Source organism: Theobroma cacao, chromosome 10 (assembly GCF_053813885.1).
Source record: "Theobroma cacao isolate CCN51 chromosome 10, ASM5381388v1, whole genome shotgun sequence".
Taxonomy (NCBI): Eukaryota; Viridiplantae; Streptophyta; class Magnoliopsida; order Malvales; family Malvaceae; genus Theobroma; species Theobroma cacao.
This window is the reverse complement of record NC_142648.1, coordinates 24,753,326-24,778,468: the sequence shown is the minus strand read 5'-3', so window position 1 is coordinate 24,778,468 and position 25,143 is coordinate 24,753,326. Positions and strand designations below refer to the sequence as shown.

The following is a 25,143-nucleotide window of genomic DNA, read 5'->3' as shown; positions in this document are numbered from 1 at the left end:
CTTTAACAAATGGTATTATAACTCCTGTAATGAATGTGGATCAACATTCAGATTATATGCTAACAAATATTAATGCACAAAACATGACGAGAAGACACCTTTACCAACATAAGTAAATGGCCAACCATTTACATTTGTTATTCCCACACTGTAATTATGCACATGCTTGGTTTAAGATCATTAACTATTCTTTCTATTCTGCCTTTTTCATATCAAATGTTGCATATAACTTAAAACGGAGGATCATATTGCACAAATGGATTTGGTATCTTTCAAAAAACCAATGAAAAAATTGGTTGGTGCAACCATTACAAAGCTTGTTGTGCTACAAACTATCAACCTGGATCCATAAAATCCTTGATCAAGTAAAAAAGGACTTTCACCATAGGTTTAACCACCGGAGCAATCTACACAGGGATCAACAACTACAAAATATTTTACTCTTGAGAACTAACAACCCAAGAGTTGCACAATCCAAGTTCTACTGGTCAATTAAGATAAAAAACCCTCCGTTAATGATGCAACAACCAAAAGAACAACTGCCACCATCACCGATCAACAGCCAAGTTGCTAGAAAACTTTTTCTAGAGATAACATCGAAGAAATAGCCCAACACCAAAAAAGAAGAAGAATCACCAACCAAGAAACACAAAACCAAGTAATTAACCTTCTCAAAAACTTAAGAAATAAATACATACTACATTTTCAGTATCAAACCACGCACTTAGCTCATTCCCTCAGCTGTTGCAATTAAACTTATGATTTGATTTTATAAAACAATTATCTAATGCTATCAAGTTTGATGGTTCCCATATATTGTACTTATATGTGTATTGTTTGAATTGTTTCATTTGATGTAACTAAACAAAGTTTAGATTTTTGACAGCTACAGCTTTAGTGTTTTCTCATGTTCTTTTGCTAATGAAAAGTGAATTGTGGATTGTTTGGTTTATTGGTTTGTTAGTTTCTTGGTTTCGTGTTTTGTGTTGAAAAAGTGAAGAAGGTTGAGATTTTGAGAGATGGCCTAGGTTTGGCTTTGTTTGTTTTGCTAATTGAAAGTGCTTGCACTGCTTGGTTTGCCAATTTTGACTTTTTGAACAAAGAATGTTGTTTGGTTGCTGGGAAAAAGAAGTAAATTAAACAAATTTAAGACATTTAATAATGTGTATGAATATTCAACTGCTGACTTAAATATCTCATTTCTCTTTATTAACCCTCTACAATATGATCAGCTTTGGCTTGATGATTATAATGATGTATTTATGCTATATAGTTATGAGCAATTATGCCAGGTTTAGTTGATTAGAATTTTCAAACCTTGGTTAACATATGTTAGATCAACACAAGTGTAAAACCTGTTAATTATAATTTAGTTATAAATACAAAATGTTTTGTTACCCAATGATTGTTGACCATTCTTCTATCATCAAAACTGAATTACATAATGGTTTGGCATTTTATTATTTGCTTTATATTTATCTGATTGTTAGTCAAATTTTTTCCTTTTTGTTAACATAATAGGAAATTGATCTTATTCATCTTATCCCATGCAGGAGATCAGCCTAAACAACCCTCTCATTAAAGAGAAACTCACCTGAAGAGAACTCACCCATTCCTTGATACAGACTGATGTTTTAATTTGACTGGCAAATATCACCCAAACTGCCTTACGTTTTTTGTCTACAAGCAGTTTGATAGTTTGAACACTGTTAAAACAACTTTTGTATATAACTACGAGCTCTACCCTAATAGGAAGATGGAAAAGCACATCAACAAACCATGATCTTAATTTTGTTGATAGCAATTACCTTTTCGTAAAGTGAGTTAAAATGAATATATGTAAATATAAACAATTATGAATTGCTTTTACAATTTCAACCCAAATCACAAACAAGTATTCTATGTAAAAATTACACCCGAATATTTAATTAATTGGTTAATGCATGATCTATTTACTTAAAGAGTAAGATTCGAATCTCCTTTTCTTCAATTATAAAAAAAAAAATTTCATGTATAAATGAATGTCTACCCATATAAATAACTATGCGAACTCTTTTAATTTATACTCAAACAATTGACGACATTCCTGTATATACATTTATATAGAAAATTTCTGCAACACTTTCTATTTTTGTTTACGTGAGTGCAAAGCATGGGGTCAATAATAGTGACATTTAAAGAGGAAAGCCCAACTAGACCCGACTAAAGAATTAAAAGCCATTGGGCTTGGGCCATAGGTCTCAACTCTCAAGAGTCAAGAGGCCCGTCTCTTAAAGCAGCGCCAGCGCGGCTCGAACCCTTTGGTAGGGTTTCTCTTCCTCCCCAGGGTTTAAGGTCTCTCTCTATGACTCTGTCTGTCGTTCTCCACTTCGAAGTAACTGCACAAACTCATGGCGAATAACCTGAGAGAAACCGAAGAAACAAACAGATTAACCCAGGAAAACCAAGAAGAAGAAGAAGATGATGACGATAGTAAAGAACCTTGGACCGAAGAAGAAAATGAAGATGATGATGAAAACAGCGAAGAGTCAGAGTTTCTGTGTTTGTTCTGTGACTCCAAGTACGGTTCTTGCGATGCCCTGTTCGAGCACTGTCGTTTAACTCATTTCTTCGACTTTAATGGAATCAGAAAAGAGTTGGGTTTGGATTTTTACGGTTCCTTCAAGCTCATCAATTATGTTCGCTCTCAGGTCAACCCAAGCCCCATTTTTAGTTCCTTTTTTTCTCTACATTTATGGCTTTTTTTAAACAAATATTATTTTTGAATAATTAAAGCGTCGTTTGGTAGTTATTTTTATTATTTACTTTTTTGCTAGGGAAAAAATTGCATCTTAATAATAGATAATTTTAAGAATATGTTGTTTTTTGGAGAATAAAATGCATGACTTTGCTTTGACATATTATTATATAGAATGATAATTATGTTCGAATTGGTGTTATATTTTTGTTCAATCAACCATAGTTTTGCTTTCTATAATTTTCTTTTTTTCATAGCGATTTTTGTTTAGGATATGAAAAGCAAACAGCAAAAGCAATATCAACATGATTTTTTATTTTGGGGTTCTGTTTCTGTTTGGTAGCTAAGGAAATGTTGCAAACACAAGGAAAATAGAGAAATTGAAGGCTAAATTGATCCGGATATTACTTTATTCAGGAGATAATCAGTTGTTACAGTTTCCAGATGCTTTAAAGGTCAGAAAATAGTGAAAATAAAAGAATTGTTTTTTTTCTTTTGAATATAGTTTTCTAGGATTTTAAGTTGAGCAAAAACGTTAAAATGACAAAGAATTGAGTAAAACAGTTTACATCCTCATGCTCTATTATCATTGTCAAAAATGAAAAGAAAAATAGAGGAACCAAATTAAGTGGTTTTCAGATTGGGGTACCAGACAACCTTTTGTGTTTGCAAAGGACTCTGTTTGGCCTGCATCTCTGCAAGTTCTCATAATTCTTGAAAGGGTTTGGATGGGAGTATGCAATGTTAAGAAGTTTCAGCATGCTATAGTTTAGGGGATTAATGTTTTCTTTACATTTCTTTGAATTAACCAGGTAGCAGATAATAGATGTTGGAGTTGTGGGGTCCACTGTCAGTCCAAGCAAGATCTACAGAGTCATTTACATCAATTTGTCAATTCCAAAGATTTTAAGCTTCTTTTGGATGATGATAAATATTTAAATCCTTTCATGCAAGAAGATTCACTTTTATACAGTTTTGGTGGAGACGAAGAAGATGAAAATGACTATAACACATCATTTGATGAAGAGGAGGTTGTGAGGAATTTTGGTAATGTTTGTATTGATGATGACGATATTGCAGAAGAGATTGAGTTGAATGCTGAGACCTCTAACAAAGATAGAAATAAAGCTGTTATGACTGATTCTAATGGTCATTTGAGCTTGGCAAGTTCTTCGAAGAGGATTGCAGAAAATGGAAGGGATTATGGAGAAAGTGTTAGTTCATGTGACAGTAATCCAAAGGATAAGCATTCAACAGTTTATATTGCGGATGTTGTTGAAAAGGATATCAAAAAGGTCAATGAGAGTTATTTTGGGTCGTACAGTTCGTTTGGAATCCATAGAGAGATGATAAGTGACAAGGTATAAAATTTATTCTTGTATTCTGATAATAGTGCTAGAAGGTTTGACTAGCAATTTAATACTCATATCTTTTGGTTCCACAGGTAAGAACTGATGCTTATAGGGAAGCTTTACTGAAGAATCCTTCTCTCCTGAATGGTGCAGTTGTGATGGATGTAGGCTGTGGGACTGGCATCCTAAGGTAACATGTTTTATTCAGTTTTCTTTTAAATATTATTTACTAGAAATGTTTTATTTTATTTGTTCAAATGTAATGTATATATCATATTTGGTCATGGTGCAATTCATTTATGCTTTTGTTATTTGTTTAAATCTTGAATCCTACCTCAACTTGCGCCTTTTATTATTTGAGAATCTGTAGATTACCATTATGAAAATCTAAAGGTAAAATGCTTGTATTGGAGGTTTGTGGTTCATGCATGATTGTATAATGGCTTCATACATGGAGTATTTTGCATTCCTCCCCTTTCTCTTGCCCTGCAGTTCATTCAAAGGGTACTATGCTTCAGTCTTTGGTATTACTTGGATTTTTTTTTTTTTTTTCATTTTGAACTGCTACTTCCACAAGGATGTTTTTTGCTACCCAATTTTTGTATGTATTCTCAACATTTAGATTGATGGGCTCGATTATTTAGTTTGGTGTTCAGAAATAATGAATATACCCATGTTGCCATGTTTCTTATTATCAAGTTTTTCCCTCTTTATCAGTCTCTTTGCAGCCCAAGGAGGAGCCTCAAGGGTAATTGCCATCGAAGCTAGCGAGAAGATGTCTACAGTGGCAACTCAGGTGAAATTTTTGAGACTTGTAGTGTTTAAAATGACTTACTTGTGTAGTTTTATTGCTTTTTAATTTATTGATTATGTTAATGCAGATTGCAAAAGACAATGGCCTTTGGCGGAGTAAAACTGACATTGCAGGTAATAACAACTGCAGTGGTGTAATTGAAGTGGTTCAGAATATGGTTGAGAATCTTGATAAATCCATACAAATCCAACCTCATAGTGTTGACATACTAGTAAGTGAATGGATGGGATACTGCCTCCTATATGAGTCCATGCTCAGCTCAGTGCTCTTTGCAAGAGATCGGTGGTTGAAGCCTGGGGGTGCAATTCTTCCTGATACAGCAACTATTGTGAGTACTTCACAATTTTTCGCTTACTTTCCCATATAGATTTATAATTGTTGCTTACATTTTTCCTCTTCAACTTCCATTTTAGTTTGTTGCAGGATTTGGAAAGGGTGGTACCAGTCTTCCGTTCTGGGAAAATGTTTATGGCTTCAATATGTCTTCTATTGGAAAGGAAGTTGTTGAAGATGCTGCTAAATTTCCTATTGTTGACGTTGTTAATCATCATGATCTAGTAACAAATGCTGCATTACTCCAGGTTAGTGGCTTCAATTGTCTTACTAAATTTCCCATTGTTGACATTGTTAATCATCATGATCTAGTAACAAATGCTGCAGTACTCAGTGGCTTCAATTGTTTTAAGTATGTGCCTTTAAAAATTCATTTGAGAAAGCATACAAAGGTCAATCTAGTTTATGTCAAAATTTGGGGGCAATGATAACCTTTGTATTAGCTATGTTGATATACCTGTGCAAGACATTTGTCTTTTGTTTCTGTAGCTTGAATTTTTAATGTATTGATCAGCTGTTGGATGGTCCATAATTAAAAAAACTGTAAATTTGTTTATATATTGCTCTTGCTCCATGATTTTAGATGTATGTGTCTGCTTCTAATCAATCTTGACCTTTTAAGAGGTGAAGCATCTGTCTCCTGCAAAGGCATTATCAACAAATTCTGCTTTAGGTTGTGTTAAGATTATCTATTCTATTGTCTTCAAGGTATAAAAAAGATTTCTAAGATTACAATACGTTTCCCTTCAATATTTATGACAATTTAAGTGGCTGACTTGCTACATGTTCCTGAGATTTATTAGGAGTATATGTCCAAGCTTCTAGAGAGTCGCCCATTCATCTCTTTTGGAAATTTGTCCATTTTTTCTTGGATGGGCTAGGGTAGAAAGCATTTTTTTTCTTTTACAGTTGAACAATCCAAGATTTTCCAAGTTTGTGGCTGAATTACTGTTATGCATGCATAAGTGTGCCAGTGAAGTGTCCAATCATCTCACCTTTCCCCACTTTTTAAAAGCTGTCTCACCTTTCAACCTTTTCTTTCATTCTTATCTGCTCCCGGTATTAGTTCTTATATTTCAAAAGTTCTGATTCACTTGTCTACATGTTTCTTTCTTTCTTTCTTTCATGGAGGCTTGCTGGAAATTTTAAGTGTTATAGGGGCTTGTGTTGAACAATATGCTTTAGCATTGAATTGAAAGTTATATTAGGACAAAAATGTAGTTATACAGATGGCGAACTAGGAAGACTAAACATCTTGCATTGAAGTTGTTCCTGCTTGACAGTATGTTGACCCAATGTTTAACAAGGCTGATTTTAATGTTATCAGTGAATGATATTAAGTAGTTATAAAATTGTTATATGATTAACGAGCATACCGATGAGTGCTTTCTGGTGTCAGTTAGCAAATAGTATGAGAGTTTCTTATTTCTATATTTGGATAATATATCAATAATGACAAAAAAAAGTAGCTGTCATTGGCTCATGTCTGTTTTGTAACCTTTATGGTATTAGCCTAGATTTCAGGAGTATATTCTATTAATTGGGTTGTGACTGACTGTGTTTAACTTCAGAGCTTTGACCTTGCCACTATGAAGCCCGAAGAAGTAGATTTCACTGCAATTACTGAGTTGGAAGCAAAGTTGGATAGTCTGGCAAGTAACCCAAATGATTTAAAACAACAGGCAACCTCTTGTTATGGGATTGTCTTATGGTTTGAGACTGGATTCACCAGCAGGTTCTGTAAAGAAACGCCAACTGTTCTGTCTACATCACCATATACTCCTAAAACCCACTGGAAACAGACAATCCTCACTTTTCGAGAACCTATAGCAATGGCATCATGCAAATTCACTGCTGATGGATCTGCACCTGTTGGAACGGATGCCTGTCCAGCTTCAAAAATTCTTTTGCGCATCAGCATTGCCCGTGCAACACAGCACCGTAGCATTGACATATCCCTTGAAACTGACGGAGTCTGCCCCAATGGTCAGAAACGCAGTTGGCCAGTGCAAATGTTTAATTTATCGTAGGAATCCATTATGAATGGAAAGGGATGAAATTATCCTAGATGACATTTTCTATTTATAGCCAACACGGTCAAGGTTTGGGTGATTGTTTTTCTTTCACTCGGTATCATTAAATCTCTTTTGTTCTCCTAAGTAATTTTTCATAAGTGTCTTTTCAGTTACTGTTTTCTGTTGAAGAGTGTAACTTGGCTACCCTTGTATCAATTCAGGCTAATGCTAGTAATATTGCTTCATCAATCTCCTGAAACGGATGAAACATTCTTCTCTTGTTCTCCTCATGTTCCAACTTCAGAATCTTTACATTGGTTGATTTATCATTTCCCTCATTATCTCAGGTTCACTTGCATTGTTAGAGCAAGTAAAGCATGTGTCCTTATTTGACAACGTTCCCTTGCTCTTTCTTGCTCAATTTCACCCTAATGTTACAGCATCAAACACAACAACATCTTGTTTGTTCATCTGAACAATGATATTGTCCAAATTCGTAGATTTTACCGAGAGCAGCGACCCCAGATTTCAGTGACCATACTGTTGTTTGCATGACAAACTAATTAAGGCCACAAATGTAAACAGTGCTAGGCAATGGACCCGGCCATGGTGGACTGTATTAACACCATGTATGGCCCGACTCATACACCAAAGTTGGGCAAAGTTTTGGTCCAAAAGGAAGTACAAATCCCAAAAACATGAAGAGACCCAAAAATGGAGGTCCCATAAAAGCCCAGTTGACGGAAACAAACAAAGGCACTTTGACTTGAGAGAAGTCCTATCAGAACTCAGAACTACTAGACTAGACTGCAGCAACAAGAAGTATAGATCAGTAAAAATTCCAGTGTTCTGCAAGGGTTTTGAGTTCTCGTTCGAACACTCCTTTCCCTTTCTAAACCCACAAAATCCAAACAATTATCAGTCTCCATTTACTTTTCATGATCCTTTAAAACCAAACCCAAGTAATTTTCTTAAAACCCCCCAAAATCTGCAGCAAGCAACCATGTCGAGCATGATCTCATCAGATCTACTAAAACCCTTCAAACTCAAAACAAAGCAACAAGAACTCCTGATCCGGGTCTCAATCCTCTGCCTCGTCTACATCTTAGCCTTCATCACCCGTCTCTTCTCCGTCCTCCGGTATGAATCCATGATCCATGAATTCGACCCTTACTTCAATTACCGTACCACCCTGTACCTTACCCAAAATGGCTTCTACGATTTCTGGAACTGGTTCGACTCCGAAAGCTGGTACCCTTTAGGCCGAATTATTGGCGGCACTCTTTATCCTGGCCTCATGGTTACCGCCGCCCTCATTTATCGCCTCCTCCATTTCCTTCGTTTCGCCGTCCATATCCGCGAAGTCTGCGTTTTAACAGCTCCGTTTTTCGCTTCGAATACGACCCTCGTTGCTTATTTCTTCGGCAAAGAAATTTGGGATTCCGGCGCTGGGCTTGTTGCTGCAATATTGATTGCTGTTTGTCCCGGTTACATATCCAGGTCCGTGGCCGGTTCTTATGATAATGAAGGAGTTGCCATTTTCGCTTTACTCTTCACGTTTTATTTATTCGTGAAGGCCGTTAATACGGGATCGTTGGCTTGGGGATTGGCTTCGGCGTTCGGTTACTTTTACATGGTTTCAGCTTGGGGAGGATATGTTTTTATTATTAACTTGATCCCGCTTTATGTGCTGGTGCTTTTGATTACTGGGAGATATTCCATGCGGCTGTATGTTGCCTATAATTGCATGTATATTTTGGGAATGTTGCTGGCAATGCAGATTCGGTTTGTTGGGTTTCAACATGTACAATCTGGAGAACATATGGCTGCCATGGGCGTCTTCTTCTTGATGCAGGTTTTGCTCATTATTTCAAGCCTTTTTTTTAAGTCTCATGTAATGAATTTTTGGCAGGATTATGTTAGTCTAAGCATTGGTGCTTGAAAAATTTTGTTTGGCGGGTGGGGGGTGGGGTGGTGGTTATATCTGTGCTTGTTTATATAAGGGAAAGCATCAACTGAAGAAATAGAATTTTGCGATATATGCTTTGGTCTATTTTAGTGGGAGTAGAGTTTACTGTCTATGAAACAGTATCAGGTAACATAAAAAAGTAACTTTGGTTTTTCATCTTATCATGGCAACTGTTTTCAAGTGGGAAATTTCTGCTTGGTCTGTTTTCTGCATTTCTGCTTCTGAGGTTATGAGAAATCAGTGTGAAGCAGAAAAAAACTAATTTTGTTTGTACAATGATAAAATGAAATTGGTTTTGCAGAAATTTGTTCAATAAATCTATCTGTCCCAGTGTTGAGCTGGTAGTAGAAAGTTGCATTAATCATCATTTTGACTACTGGTGCAGGTTTTCTACTTCTTAGATTGGGTGAAGCACATGCTTAGTGACACAAAATTGTTTCAAGCTTTTTTGAAGATCACTGTGACCTTTGCAGTTGCTGTGGGAGCTGTTGCTTTGGGAGTAGGCATGGTATCTGGCTATATTTCACCATGGACAGGAAGATTTTACTCTTTGCTGGATCCAACATATGCCAAGGATCACATCCCCATCATTGCATCTGTCTCTGAGCATCAGCCAACAGCTTGGTCATCTTTCATGTTTGATTTCCACATTCTACTTTTCCTTTTCCCAGCTGGTCTTTACTTCTGCTTCAAGCGGTTGTCAGATGCCACTATATTTATTGTCATGTATGGTCTTACAAGCTTGTATTTTGCTGGTGTTATGGTTCGGTTGATTCTTGTTGCTACACCTGCAGTTTGCCTTATTAGTGCTATTGCTGTTTCTGCCACTGTAAAGAATTTGACTGTGCTGTTGAGGTCAAAGAACAAGGTTGTCCAGACTGGTTCCACTAAAGGAACTAGCAGCGGAAAGGCCTCCTCTAAGGTGATCCCTCCCTGCCATTCTCTCTCTGTATCTGTCTTCCCTTCCTCTGTTTTTTTGCTTGTCTGTCTCTTTCTATGGACAAAGAATTAAGTGTTGCTTTAATATACTGTTGGTGTGATCTCTCTCTCAGTTGTTTGACGAGAATGTGCTTGCTATTTTTTGAGAATTGAGCTGATGCTACTGAAATAACAATGCTAGTGGTCCTTTGCCAAAGAAAAAAAAAGAATCAGTACATATGTTTAGTTTATGAGATCAATTGAAACATTTAGTTTCACTGTTTTAATGATAATATGGTTTCCAGTTGCACACATGTTTTTGTTTTCTCATCACAAGTTAGTTATTTGTTTATTGTTGCTATTTCTAATGTTCGCTTTGTCTTTATGACTGTTTCTTCCTCTAGCGTAGAAAGCAAAATGAAAAATTTATTTACACTTCTGAAGATCTAAAGGTTTCCTATCAGTTAAAACTTCTGTTGTTCTTATATTTCCCTTGACCAAAGGAGTTAGTGTTGTATATACTGGTGTTTAATTTGTTAGCATGCTTAATCTCATCCATAGCTTCCATAGATCCTTTTTGATAGTATAGATTTATTTGCAATAAAAGGCATTACTGTTCTTTTATTGCTTCTTTATAGCAAGTTCAAAAGTGACATAGAAGTATCTTGTGCCATGGGCCTTTATTATGTCTATAAGGTATAAAGATATTCCTAAATCATGTGATCTAGGAGTTGCATTGCGGGTATTTTAATAGTTTTTGTTTCCAGCCATAATATTAGGGTTCTTTTTGGTTTGTTTACCCAAGAAATAACCAATCTTGTTTATTCCAAATAGGCTTCGCTTGATCAATCCCAGCCTTTCCAGAAAAATGGTGCTATGGCATTGCTCTTTGGTGCTTTTTACTTGCTCAATAAGTATGCTACCCACTGTACATGGGTCACTTCAGAGGCATACTCATCTCCTTCAATTGTGCTGGCTGCAAGAGGTGCCCATGGGAATAGAGTTATCTTTGATGATTATCGTGAGGCATACTTTTGGGTTCGACAAAATACTCCTCCGGATGCTAAGGTGATGTCTTGGTGGGATTATGGGTATCAAATCACTGCCATGGGAAACAGAACTGTTATTGTTGACAACAACACTTGGAATAATACACATATTGCTACTGTTGGGCGTGCAATGTCATCTTATGAAGATGAGGCGTATGAGATAATGAGATCACTCGATGTGGATTATGTATTAGTTGTCTTTGGAGGTGTTACTGGTTATTCTTCTGATGATATTAACAAGTAAGACTGGAAATCACTCTATCCTATTTTATTATTTATTTTGTGTGTCTGTGGAACACATCAGGCATTGTGTAAAAGATGCCTTGACTGGTTAATTGTTCTTGGTTCTTTGCTTTGAATCATGAAAACTCATGCTGTTCATAGTTTGATAGCTGGATTGGTGGGTGTAGTCTGATTGACTGGTTAACACTGGTCTGTACTTTAAATTATGACAACTAAGGCTGGATCTCTCTCTCTCTGTCTGTCGTACTCAGTTCCTCATGCTCTCATATTAATTTTGTGTGTAAGTATGGTGTGCAAAACATAAGACATTGTATGAAAATATGCCTTGAGTGGTTAATGATTATTGTTTCTCTACTACTAATGCTTTTGTACTTCGATTGGTGGATGTAATTAATGATTCTTCTCACATCACTACCATTCCCTTCCTCACTTCTACATGTAAACACCAGCCCCACCTCCCCAATATGAGCAGAAAAGGAAATATGAAAAAGGAATGGAGAATCATATTTGTTTTCAGTGTATAGAAGTGGCTTTCTATGATCTAGCATTTTGAAATAATTTTCAGTGGCCATTTGTCAAGACAATTTTACCTAGTGGATTTCCTCCAATATGTGCATGATAGTCTATAGTCTTACCAATACAGTCACCATAATCTTTTGTTTTTGGTGTCCCCCCTTGCCCTTTTCTTCTGTCTTGAATTTGTAAAGTGCCATTATTGTATTCTAATTACATTTTATTGTGAAATAGGTTTTTGTGGATGGTTAGAATTGGAGGTGGAGTATTCCCTGTAATCAGGGAACCTGATTACCTTGTTAATGGTGAATATCGTGTTGACAAAGGTGCAGCTCCTAAAATGTTGAATTGCCTTATGTAAGTTCTGGAAGTTATTATTTCTCTCTCTTTTGGTACATATTTATTCTTTGACTCTCTAAAGCATTTTGGTGTTGTAAAATCTTGTTTATATATATTTATTTCTGTGGTTAGGTACAAGCTATCTTACTATCGATTTGGAGAGCTGGTAACTGAATATGGCAGACCTCCTGGGTAAGTTGCCCCTCTTGTCCACTTTATCTTTTCAAGTTGTTGGTATTAAAATTAGTGCACAGTACATATTCATATATGTGAGTGTATTTGTATTTAAAAATGAAAGAGATATCTGTTATAGCTACATTGTCAAAGCTCTACAATTGCTTTCTGATATTGCAGTTATGATCGTGCACGAGGAGTGGAAATTGGAAATAAAGACATTAAACTCGAGCACTTGGAAGAGGCATTTACGACATCTAACTGGATAGTTCGTATTTATAAAGTCAAACCACCAAACAATAGGTGGTGAGAGTTTCTGCTTGCACACTCTTGGCGGCTCTTGGAAAAAAAGGAAACATGGTAGTTGTAATTGTGCTTGAGTCTTGGAATATAGATTTAGCTGTAGCAACAAATCATCATATGATCTTGAGACTTGAGTTGGTGGCAATGTTGAAGGCTATTAGGTTTTGTAGAACCCATTTTGTTTTTTTGGTCAACTTTTAGAACCCATTTTTGCAGATTTGTTATGGGCATCCCTTTTCACTTTTTTAGTTATTTATGCATCATATTAAACCATAAACTGTCATTCAGATCATTGATTGTTTCACACTTTGTAACTGAGTTTCTATGGAAAGGTCAAGAAATGAATGTTTTAGTCTCAATGATTTGGGTTTAACTTTAAAAATTTGGTCACATATCATAATGTTTAGTCTTGTTTGATTTTTACCATGCACTTAATGCATAATAATAGCACCGAATTACATGTAGAAACAAACATAATACCAAGTAAAAATTAGTTTTATTATTTTGCATGAAAATTTTCTGTAAAGCAATTCATATAAATATCGAAAGAGCATTGAAGAACATTTTATGATGGTTCATTGAAACAAATCAAGCACAATATATGGCAGAGCATATACTGACAACAACGTTGTGCTCATGTTATTTGTTTAGTTTGAGTATATTGGCCTTTGGATTTGATTCTCATAGACGTGGGAGATTTTCGGTTTGTCTCTGAGGAGAACTGCCAACCAAAGAAAGCATAGCTAGGGAGTTCTCCAATGTGACTGCGTGGGTCTCATTTTCTAGTTTTTGTTATTCTTGAACTTAGTATCTCTCTTGCATACTTAACCCTTTACTCACTTCACCACCTTCATCATCAATAACCAACATTTCAAGAACCACTCAATCACTCCTTTCGTTTGAGATATGGCTTCTAAGGTCTTAGCATCAACCACTCTATTTCTCTTCTTCAACCTTCTCTTCTTGGCTTTTCCCGTCAGCTCTCACAATGGTGATTACCCATCGAATAATGATGGTAGAATCAACCCCCATGATTCATGAAAAGGAGTTGGAAAAATTTTACATGATTTATAAAACGGGGATTCATCAAATGGGAACGGATTGATAAATTTCGATGATTTATCAAATGGAAGTGGAGATAACTCTAATGATAATTCGAAGGATTCTACAACAAATTATGGGAAACCTGTTGTTAACCTTGCAGCAGCAGCCATGATTCTTGGTGCCCTCAGCCAGCAGGGCAAGTCCACTTGTAACCCCCTAAGCCTGGGTGTCTGTGCTAACCTACTGAATGGTTTGGTGAAGGTGGACGTTGGTAACGTACCAACCAAACCAGCTACACCCTCATTAAAGGCTTGGCTGATCTTGACGCTGCTGTTTGTCTTTGCACTGCCATCAAAGCCAATGTCCTAGGCATAATTAAACTCGATCTTCCAATTTCATTGACCGTCTTACTGAATAACTGTGGAAGAGAGGTCTCTTCTGACTACCAGTGCACCCCGTGATTGTTCTTCAACAAAGTTTGAACATTCTTCTCCTTTCTTTTCTCTTTCTGTTTGCCTTGATACTTGGATTGACTTGTCGAAGCCTTCCCTTTCATAACTTCGATAGATTGTCAGTTTGTCTTTATTCTTTATTATATTTGTAAGCAACAAAATAAGTTATATATTTTCGCAGTCATTGCCTGTAAGAGGTGTTGGTGGACATTTTATTTTAAATGTAGAGAAATTGGTTCTTTGCTAGAACCTATTATATATATATATATATAGCAAAAAATCATATTTTATTGAGATTGACGAGTTGGCAATGTTCAATGATGAATTGTCATTAGTCTCCTTGATTAATTATTTAACTCATTGTAATAACTTTTTATAAAATGCTAAGGAATGAATGTTTCATCTCAATAAAATCTTTTGTAAATATATATAATTACATATAAAGAGAATTGAAGTGAAACATATTAGAAATTTATAGAGTAAAATACTTTCATTTTTTTAAGTTTTAATCGAAATTTCAAATAAGTTTATTAGTTTTCAAAATAAATACTTTGCTTCAAAAAAAATCTTTGACATATAGGTTTAGTTGTAAATCAACTATTAGTATTTTTATTAGTTTGATGATGTGGTAATATTGAAAAGATAATTTTATTTTTTATTAATTTTAAAAATTATTTTTATTTTTTATTAATTTAAAAAAATAAAAGAGCACCGATTGATGCTCTCAGGAGAGGGGAGCACACCGATTGGTGCTCCTTTTTTTTTTATAAAAAAAAATTATATAAATAATAATTTTTTAAATTAATAAAGAAAAACAATACATTTTAATCTTTTCATATTATCTATTAACGGTATTTATACTTTTGAAACGGAGCGCCTATTTCGAGAATTAATAGATTTATTTGAAATTTTGATTAAAACATAGGAGTTGGGGTATTTTACTCAAAATTTTATGACGATTCATGTGAACAATCTCAAGTAAGGGTGAGTAAAAATCAGTTAAAACCAACTTAACGATAAAAATCGGTTAATTCAGTTAAAAAATCAGTTAAGTCAATTAAATTGGATTTGTTCCGTTAAAAATTTTTTAAGTTGATTAATCGAATTAATTGACTATATTAACTACTTTTTGATGCACGTATTGCATGTATCTCACTCACAAAACTTCTTTATACTCACATATAAATTAAAGGTTCAAATTGCAGCAAACAAATGACAAATAATACATAATTTCATTAGTATTTTCTTTTCTGATAATTCCATAATTTATTTATTTATTTTTATATATAAATATATAATCCAAGTCATATTCAACTTTCCAATGTAACGCTAAAAGAGATAACGCTAATAATATTTTAAAATTAACTATTTCTTTGGAAGAATTATGATGCAATTCATTGATTCATCAAGACATCATACAAACTAAGCATAAGAAGACCTTTTAATAAAACATCTCAGTTTATTTTAAACCCCCTCCCTATACTTTCGTTAAAAAACTTCTCATGAAAAAACCTTGCAGGATAAAAACCATGGAATACATTAACCTCCCCACATCTTAATGCTTTCAATTTGAACTCCTGATATCTCTAAGCATAGCATGTTGAATATTGCTATACATATCCTCTATTCTTCTCCACGCCATAGCTTCTTCAGCCATCTCCTTCACTCTTTTTGCAACCAAGTGAGCTACATTGTTACACACTCTAGGACAATATTGAACATATTCACATCCAACTTGGCGCATTAGATCAAAAAAATCTCTCACTGTATTACCAAACACTCCAGTAACTTTCTTCTCTTTAATCCAGTTAACTACCATCAAGCTGTCCAATTCCAATTCAGGTATCGTTAATCCTTCCCTTTTACAACACTGTAGAGACCACACAACAGCTACCAATTCAGCTTCTTCAGCAGAGGTTCTAAAATTCAATTTACTCGCACCAGCAAGAATCAACTGTCCACTCTCGTCTCTGACCACAAAGCTCGCACCCATTTTCTTCTCATCATCAAGCCTAACTAATGCCGCATCCACGTTCATTTTACAGACCCTTGGGAGACTCCATTTTACTGTCCTGGTTTGTTGAATAGAAAAGCTTCCACGTGCCTTATTAACATCCTTTTATTGCGATATAGTCCTGGTGCCATTTTCTAACACCTGCACCGGCCGCAGCTTTTGATTTTTAAAAACCGTCGAGTTTTGAGCCTTCCAGACAGCCCATAAAACCCCCATTATTTCTTCAAGTTGCTCTTTCTCCATTATATCAAATAAATATTGTAGCCAATCTATCACTGTTCTGAAATTTTCTTCTAGATGTAGGAATCCCCATTTAGATATCATCCATACTGCCCTTGCCAATAGGAAACAACACAAACAATGGTATTCAGTTCCAGCTCATTTTCACAATTAGGACAGTTTCCTTCAACATTTACTTTGCTTTGAATTATCGCTTCCCGTGTAAGAAGAATACCATTAATGGTTTTCCACACGAACAGAATGATTTTCCTAGGAATGTTTAATGGCCATATCTTTTTCCAAAGTCCCAATCGATTACCATTTAAACAGCCCACTACATTATTCAAGCTAGCAGCTTGGATTAGTCTGCAACCCGATTGCACCTTATACCTCTCATGGGTGTTGAAGAACCAAACTTGCCTATCTTTAGGCCTTTTAAAGCTCAATGGCATTGACAAATGAGACCCCGTTCATATGGAAGGAATATGTTATTTATTTTTTCCACATTCCATGTCATTATTCTTTCAATTATCAGCTATGAAACCCACAACTCCTATTCTACTGTACATTTAAAACTCATAATCGGTTTAGGCAAATCATATGACAGCCAGTTATCTCGATTTACACTAATTTCTCTACCATTTCCTACGCTCCTAATTAGACCGTTTTTTAACTACATCATGACTCTCTCTAAGGCTTCTCCACATGTAGCTAGGATTAGATCAAATTGAAGTATTCATAAAATTGATTCTTGGGAAATATCTTGCTTTAAAAACTTTAAAAGCAAGAGTTGGTCTCTTCCGTTTGTAGCCACCAGCCCTGTTTAGCAAGCATTGCCAAATTGAAGCTCTTGATGTCTCTAAAACCCATACCTCCAATGAATTTTGAAGAGCACAATGACTTCCGATTCTTTTGGTTAATTTTTTTTATCTTTATTAACGCCACTCCACCAAAATTGAGCTATCATTGAATCAATTTCTTAACAAGTTGAGTCAAGGAGCTTAAAACAACTCATTACATATGTTGGGATTGCTTGTGCCACTACTTTAATGAGAATCTCTCTCCCAGCCACAAAAATGGCCTTCAAAGCAGAAGCCTCTTGTCTATGAGCCCTGCCGAATGTCATACTATTGTCTGTAAAAAACAGATGAGTAATATTCGAACCTTCTCGACACAAATTTATGCCCCGAAATACTTTTAGAGAGGTTAGCTATATCAAGTAAGCCAGATAAAGCTTTGGAAACAAATTTTAAAAGGCAAAAAAATTCAATTAAGCCAGTTAAATACAAATTAACCAACTAAAATAAGCCAGTCAATAGAATATTTTTACCAATTTAATCGATTGCTCGCCACTAATCTGAAGTACAAAATTATATTGCTGAAATTGAGCATAGAAATATGTTTTCAGGGGGATGCTACCATATATGAATATGACCGTATGCAAGTGGTAAAGTAAATTACACCATTACTTTGTGACCAGGGAGAAGTCCATTAGATTTCAACTTTGAAGGGTTGAGATTACAATAATATATATTTAATATAATTAAAAGATGAGTAAAAAAAATAGTAAATAATACCTTTTTAGAAAATTATATCATGCCAAATTCAAATAAAAAAAGTAAGATAATTGCATAAAAAGTTTAATGCTTTTAATAAGTAAAAAGTATATTAGCTCATATTTTATATAAAAAATTGAATAAAAATTAAAGCCTAACTAATAATTTTGGTTAAACATATACATTAAGTTGCATAATTGATTTTTATGGAAAATATGAGTAGAAGAAAACTTTGGCGTGGTCGAACATCAGAATTATGTAGATACGTGTGTATATATATATATATATCAAATAAAAATTGAAGCGAAGCATATTAGAAATTTTTGGCTTGGTCACATATCTGCAATGTAGATATCCTTATAACAACGTCGTGCTCATGTTATTAATTAAATCCTATATATTGGCCTTTGGATTTGATTCTCACAGTCATAGACGTGGGAGATTTTTGGTTTGTCTGAAGGAGAATTGCCAACCAAAAATATTATAGGGAATTCTCCGATGTGACTACGTGGGTCTCATTTTCAAGTTTAATTATTCTTAAAGTTAGTATCTCTCTTGTATATATAACCCTTTCCTCACTTCACCACCTTCATCATCATAAACCAATATTTCAAGAACCACTCAATCACTCTTTTCGTTTAAGATATGGCTTCTAAGGTCTCAGCATCAACCGCTCTATTTCTCTCCTTCAACCTTCTCTTCTTGGCTTTTTCCGTCAGCTCTCACAATGTTGATTACCCATCCGATAATGATGGTAAAATCAACCCCCATGATTCGTCAAATGGAGTCCGAAAAGGTTTGCATGATTTATTAAACGGGGATTCATCAAACGGGAAAGGATTGGTAAACTCCGATGAGCTATCAAATGGAAGTGGAGACAATTCCAATGATAATTCAAAGGATTCTGCAACAAATTCCGAAAATCCTGTTGTTAACCTTGCAGCAGCAGCCATGGTTCTTGGTGCCCTCAACCAGCAGGGCAAGTCCTCTTGTAAACCCCTGAACCTGGGTGTCTGTGCTAATCTACTGAATGGTTTGGTGAAGGTTGAGCTTGGTGACGTACCAACCAAGCCATGCTGCTCCCTCATTCAAGGCTTGGCTGATCTTGAAGCTGCTGTTTGCCTTTGCACTGCCATCAAAGCCAATGTCCTAGGCATTAAACTCGATCTTCCAATTTCATTGAGCGTCTTACTGAATAACTGTGGAAGAGAGGTCTCTTCTGACTACCAGTGCACCCCATGATTGTACTTCAACAAAGTTTGAACATTCTTTTCCTTTCTTTTCTCATTCAGTTTGCCTTGATATTCGAATTGATTGGTTATTGGGGGTTCTCCAGTTCATTTTATAGGAAGGCTTTGTATCACTGCTGACTTGGTGAAGCCTTCTCTTTCAGCACTTCTATTCTTTCTTCTTGTCGTTGCAATGTATCAAGATTATATTTTTATGCAATAAAATAATATATATTTTCGCAGTCATTGCTTGCAAGAGGATTTGGTGGACACTTTATAAATAGAGAAATTGGTTCTTTGCTAGAATCTATTTTATATGTTTAGAAAAAAATCATATTTTCTTGAGACTGATGAGTTGGCGATATTCAATGATGAATTGTCATTGGTCTTCTTGATTAATTGTTTAACACATTGTAATAAATTTCTATGAAATGTCAAGAAATGAATGCTTAGTCTGAATGAAAATCTTTTGTAAAGGAATTCATATATATAAAAGGAGAATTGAAGTTAAACGTAATAGGAAATTTTAAGATGGTTCATTTCAACAATCTCAAGTATAGGTGAGGAAAAGTTGATTAAAATTGATTTAAGTGACAAAAGTTGGTTAATTCAATTAAGGAAGTTGGTCAAATCAATTAAGTCGGATCAATTTGGTAAAAAAAAATTTAAGTCTGTTAATCGAATTAATCGATTTTATATTTATTATTTTTTAAAGCAAGTCTTGCATGTATCTCACTCACACAACTTCTCCATATTCATATATAAGTTAAGGATTTAGATTGCATCAAACAAATGACAAATAATAGGTAATCTCTTTGGTCTTTTCTTTTTGGGTAATATATCTAGACTTTTCTAAGTTTTAACCATAATTTCATGTCTATTTATTAGTTTTTAAAATAAACAGTTCGTCTCAAAAAAATATTTTTTACTGGACACATAAGTTCAACTATTAGTTAACCGTTAATGCTTCTGTTAGTTTGATGAGATGACAATATTGAAAAGATAATTTTACCTTTCGTTAATTTTAAAAATTATTACTATATAAATTATTTTTTTTCATTTTTAAAATTTTTTTTCTCTCGTTTGCAAAAAAAATAAAAAATTCTGTCAAGCCTCCCCTCCCTCCCTTGGGAGCACCAAGAGGGAAGCACCAAATCGATGCTTCCAAGGGTGCTCCCCTCCTCTGTGGTGCACCAGATTGGTGCTCTCCTTGCTTAGGGAGCACTTGCAGTGGGATGGTCGGCCAACAAATGAGTGCGTCAACTGCTGACCATTTTGTTTGAGAGATAAAAAGAATAAGGGAGAAAGAAGAAAAGGTATTTTAGTTCTTTTATATTTTTTTATTAACGGTGTTCAGACTTTTGGATTTCATTATTTATTTTGAAAATTGATAGATCCGTAAGGAATTTTTGTTAAAATTTAGAAAGTCTAGGTATTTTACTTTTGTTTTTGTTGATTTTAAAATTGATTTATTTATTTTTATATTTATAAGTATATAGTTTATGCCAATATTCAATTTCCCAATGTGAAAATTTTTTTTTATATTTTTATAAATCTTTATTTAAACGTTAATATCATTGATATAATTATATAAAGCACCTATAAAAAATTAAAAATAATCAAAACTAATATTAATAAAATTATTTACATTGCTTTTTATTAAAAAATTTTATTTATTTACAAAATATATGACAAACATCTCACTTATTTATTCAAAAATCTGAAAGATTTTTTCATCAATTAATTTATTTTATATGAATAAATCACTTACAAAAATTACATACATAATTATGTAACATCTAAAAAAGTAATCAATTAATTAAGAACTATTTATTCAATTCCTATTGTGTCTTAGTCTATCAAATTAAGTTCACTACAATCTACATTAAGATAATTTTAATATTATATTAAGAATTAAGATTTTAAACCAGTACACCATATGAGATTTATAATTAGATAGTTTAATAACTTTTATAATAATCTCTTTTACAATAAATGCTATTTCATTTACTACTTTTTTTCCTATTTTATTTGAGGTAAATACAAAAGCCATAGCCGTTGTCATTTTAATCTTATAGACATATGTAAAAATCATTTTGATTGAATTTGGTAATGGAATAAATTCTATTTTATTACATAAAAAACTTATGTCACTAATTCATTTTATTTTAAAATGCAAATGTTTTGTATTCCTTCTATTTTAATATCAAAATAAATTTTTTAAAATTTTCCCCAAATTAGCTTATATAAAAAAAAGATATAATACCAATAATATTTCAAAATTAATTATTACGCAAATTGAAAAGTTAAAATTTTTTAAAAAGGAAAATTCAATTAAGTCAGTTAAAATCAAATTAATCAATTAAAATTGGTTAATTAGTTAATTTAGTTAAGAGCCAAAGTCAATCGGTTCGATTAGATCTTCTAAGAAAATTGATTAAGTCCGTTAATGAAATTTTCTAATCTATTTGACTGATTGCTTACCCCTAATCTCAAGCACAAAATTATTTTACTGAAATCGAGCATAGAAATATATTTTCAAGGGGATGCTACCATATATGAGTATTAGCATTTTTCTTTTTTTGAAAAGCAAAGATTGATATATCATTAAAAAGGGAAGGATAATGCTATCCCAAGTCATAAGTCCAAAGCTAGACAAATGACTTGCACCAGCAGAATCATTCCAAAGAAAACAACAGACACCAACAGGATTCAATAGCCTCACATAACCAACACAAAGGTCATCCATACCCTGTCACAGAGGTGCATATGCAAGTGGTAAAGGAAATTACACCATTACTTCGTGACCAGGGGAGAAGTCAATTAGATTTCAATTTTGAAGGGTTGAGATAAAAATAATATATATTTAATATTATTAAAAGATTAGTAAAAAAATAGTATATAGAACCTTTTGAGAAAATTATATTATGCCAAATTCAAAAAAAAAAGAAAGGTAATTGCAAAAAAAGTGCAATATTTTTAATAAGTTAAATGTATATTAGCTCATATCTCTTATAAAGAATTAAATAAAAATTAAAGTCTAACTAATAATTTTACTTAAACATGTAATTGATTTTGTATGCAAAATAAATGTACAGACTTGAAACCTTTGGCTTGGTCACACATCTGCATTATGTAGATACCCATGGCAACGTTGTGGTCATGTTATTAAATAAATCCAATATATTTGCCTTTGGTTTCGATTCTCATAGACGTGGGAGATCTTTGGTTTGTCTCTAAGGAGAACTGCCAACCAAAGACAGTATAGGGAATTCTCCAATGTGACTGCGTGGGTCGCATTTTCAAGTTTTAATTATTCTTAAAGTTCGTATCTCTCTTGTATATATAACCCTTTGCTCACTTCGCCACCTTCATCATCATTAACCAATATTTCAACAACCACTCAATCACTCTTTTCGTTGGAGATATGGCTTTTAAGGTCTCAGCATCAACCGCTCTATTTCTCTCCTTCAACCTTCTCTTCTTGGCGTTTTCCGTCAGCTCTCACAATGTTGATTACCCATCCGATGATGATGGTAAAATCAACCCCCATGATTCATCAAATGGAGTCGGAAAAGTTTCGCATGATTTATTAAACGGGGATTCATCAAACGGGAAAGGATTGGTAAACTCCGATGAGCTACCAAATGGAAGTGAAGATAATTCCAATGATAATTCAAAGGATTCTGCAAAAAATTCCGAAAATCCTATTGTTAACCTTGCAGCAGCAGCCATGGTTCTTGGTGCCCTCAGCCAGCAGGGCAAGTCCAATTGTAACCCGCTGAACCTGGGTGTCTGTGCTAATTTGTTGAATGGTTTGGTGAAGGTTGAGCTTGGTGATGTACCAACCAAGCCATGCTGCTCACTCATTCAAGGCTTGGCCGATATTGAAGCTGCTGTTTGTCTTTGCACTGCCATCAAAGCCAATGTCCTAGGCATAATTAAACTCGATCTTCCAATTTCATTGAGCGTCTTACTGAATAACTGTGGAAGAGAGGTCTCTTCTAACTACCAGTGCACCCCGTGATTGTTCTTCAACAAAGTTTGAACATTCTTTTCCTTTCTTTTCTCTTTCAGTTTGCCTTGTTATTCGAATTTATTGTTTATTGGGGGTTCTCCAGTTCATTTCATAAGAAGGCTTTGTATCACTGCTGACTTGGTGAAGCCTTCTCTTTCATCACTTCTATTCTTTCTTCTTCTCGTTGCAATGTATCAAGATTATATTTTTATGTAACAAAATAATACATAGTTTCGCAGTCATTTGCTTGCCAGAGGATTTGGTGGACGCTTTATAAATAGAGAAATTGGTTCTTTGCAAATTTCCCTTTCGGCAATCATATTTTCTTGAGACTTATGATCAGTTGGTAATGTTCAATGATGAATTGTTTGACACATTGTAATGACTTTCTATAAAATGTAAAGAAATGATTGTTTAATCTGAATGAAAATCTTTTGTAAAGGAATTCATATATATAAAAAGAGAATTGAAGTGAAACATATTAGAAATTTTTACGATGGTTCATTTGAACAATCCCAAGCCCAAAATTATATTGCTGAAATGGAGCATAGAAATATATTTTCAAGGGGATACCACCATATATGAATATGAGTATATGCATGTAGTAAAGTAAATTACACCATTACTTCGTGAGCAAGGGAGAAGTCAAGATTGCGCTTTGAAGGTTGGAAATAATAAATAATATATATTTAATATAATTAAAAGATAAGTAAAAATTAGTAAATAGAATCTTTAATTTTGATAAAAATATACTATGCCAAATTCAAATAAGAAAGTAAGGTAATTGCATAAAAAGTGTAATGGTTTTTATAAGTAAAAAGTATATTAGCTCATATCTAATTTAAAGAAGGCATAATGTTTTAAAAAACTTTTGAACTATTGAAGAAAGTTCATATGTTTAATCAAACAGTTTTACTGTTATTTTGAATTTAATGGACCCTTCTAACTAAAGATTGGTTAATTGTCATTAATCAAATTGTCTCTTCTTATTTTATATTTATATGACATTGACATGACACTGATGTGACACTAACACGAAAAAAAAAAATGTCACGTGATTATATTATCGTACTATGTCAATATGTTATACCATCATCTAATATGACAATGTCACATGATAAAACAATGACAATTAATTGACATTTTGACTAACAATATTTAATAAAGTGCTAATTAGTCAAAAAACTTACTTGATCTAAAGTAAAAGTATAATAATAGTTAATGAATGTCACTTGGTAAAAAAATTATGACTTATTTAAATTTTTTTATATATTTTAATTTTTTTTAAGTATTATACCTATAAAGAATTGAATAAACATTAAAGTCTAGATAAAAGGAGAAGATTAGAAAAGGACACTTGCATCCATAATTGATTTTGTATGCAAAATATATCAATTAATATATTTTCTTGGAAATAAATAGTGTCAATAATTTATTCGATAAGTTGAGAAGGTAAATGCATAATTTAAGGTGTTAAAAATCAAGTTTAAATAATGCTTATATAAAAAAAAAGTAAAAGGAAATTTGCTGGATAAATTTTGGAAAATATTTTAAAAGAACATGTTGTTATATTTGGCAAAATATTTTAAAAGAATATGTTATGGGAACCTGTTGACTAAATGCATGATCAGTTATACTTCTGAGATAATTCTTTTCATTTACTTTTGTTGCACCAAAAATTTTGATGAGGTGAAATGAAAGGAATTAATTATCTTTTAGAAGATTCAAAAGTCCTATGCTTCTTCAAACGAATTTCACCTTATTTTCATCTCATCACAACTGCAAATGTATCTTCTTATTTAACACAAGTGAATGTGAAAGATTTTTTTGCTGATCAATTTGTTTTATTTGA

The 25,143-nt window shown here is 33.7% G+C and overlaps 4 protein-coding genes across 4 annotated transcripts; 3 read left to right on the top strand and 1 right to left on the bottom strand.

Moving 5' to 3' along the window:
* The first annotated feature begins 2,306 nt into the window (after window positions 1-2,306).
* Window positions 2,307-7,510, top strand: PRMT3 (protein arginine methyltransferase 3). Its single transcript, XM_007010796.3, has 7 exons — window positions 2,307-2,690; window positions 3,550-4,098; window positions 4,182-4,279; window positions 4,807-4,885; window positions 4,971-5,231; window positions 5,317-5,484; window positions 6,808-7,510. The coding sequence occupies exons 1-7, from the start codon at window positions 2,391-2,393 to the stop codon at window positions 7,264-7,266; spliced, it is 1,914 nt and encodes a 637-aa protein (XP_007010858.3). The 5' UTR covers window positions 2,307-2,390; the 3' UTR covers window positions 7,267-7,510.
* A 517-nt stretch (window positions 7,511-8,027) lies between these two features.
* STT3B (staurosporin and temperature sensitive 3-like b) lies at window positions 8,028-13,118 on the top strand. The gene is made up of 6 exons (XM_007010795.3): window positions 8,028-9,106; window positions 9,606-10,142; window positions 10,973-11,427; window positions 12,178-12,300; window positions 12,415-12,474; window positions 12,637-13,118. Exons 1-6 carry the CDS (start codon window positions 8,255-8,257, stop codon window positions 12,764-12,766), a joined length of 2,157 nt encoding a protein of 718 aa, XP_007010857.2. The 5' UTR covers window positions 8,028-8,254; the 3' UTR covers window positions 12,767-13,118.
* Window positions 13,119-15,819: 2,701 nt separating this feature from the next.
* LOC148760475 (uncharacterized) lies at window positions 15,820-16,293 on the bottom strand. The gene has a single exon (XM_088810502.1). It carries the CDS (start codon window positions 16,291-16,293, stop codon window positions 15,820-15,822), a length of 474 nt encoding a protein of 157 aa, XP_088666628.1.
* Window positions 16,294-18,657: 2,364 nt separating this feature from the next.
* Window positions 18,658-19,431, top strand: LOC108663702 (uncharacterized). Its single transcript, XM_088802469.1, has one exon. It carries the CDS (start codon window positions 18,690-18,692, stop codon window positions 19,284-19,286), a length of 597 nt encoding a protein of 198 aa, XP_088658595.1. The 5' UTR covers window positions 18,658-18,689; the 3' UTR covers window positions 19,287-19,431.
* The last annotated feature ends 5,712 nt before the right edge of the window (window positions 19,432-25,143 follow it).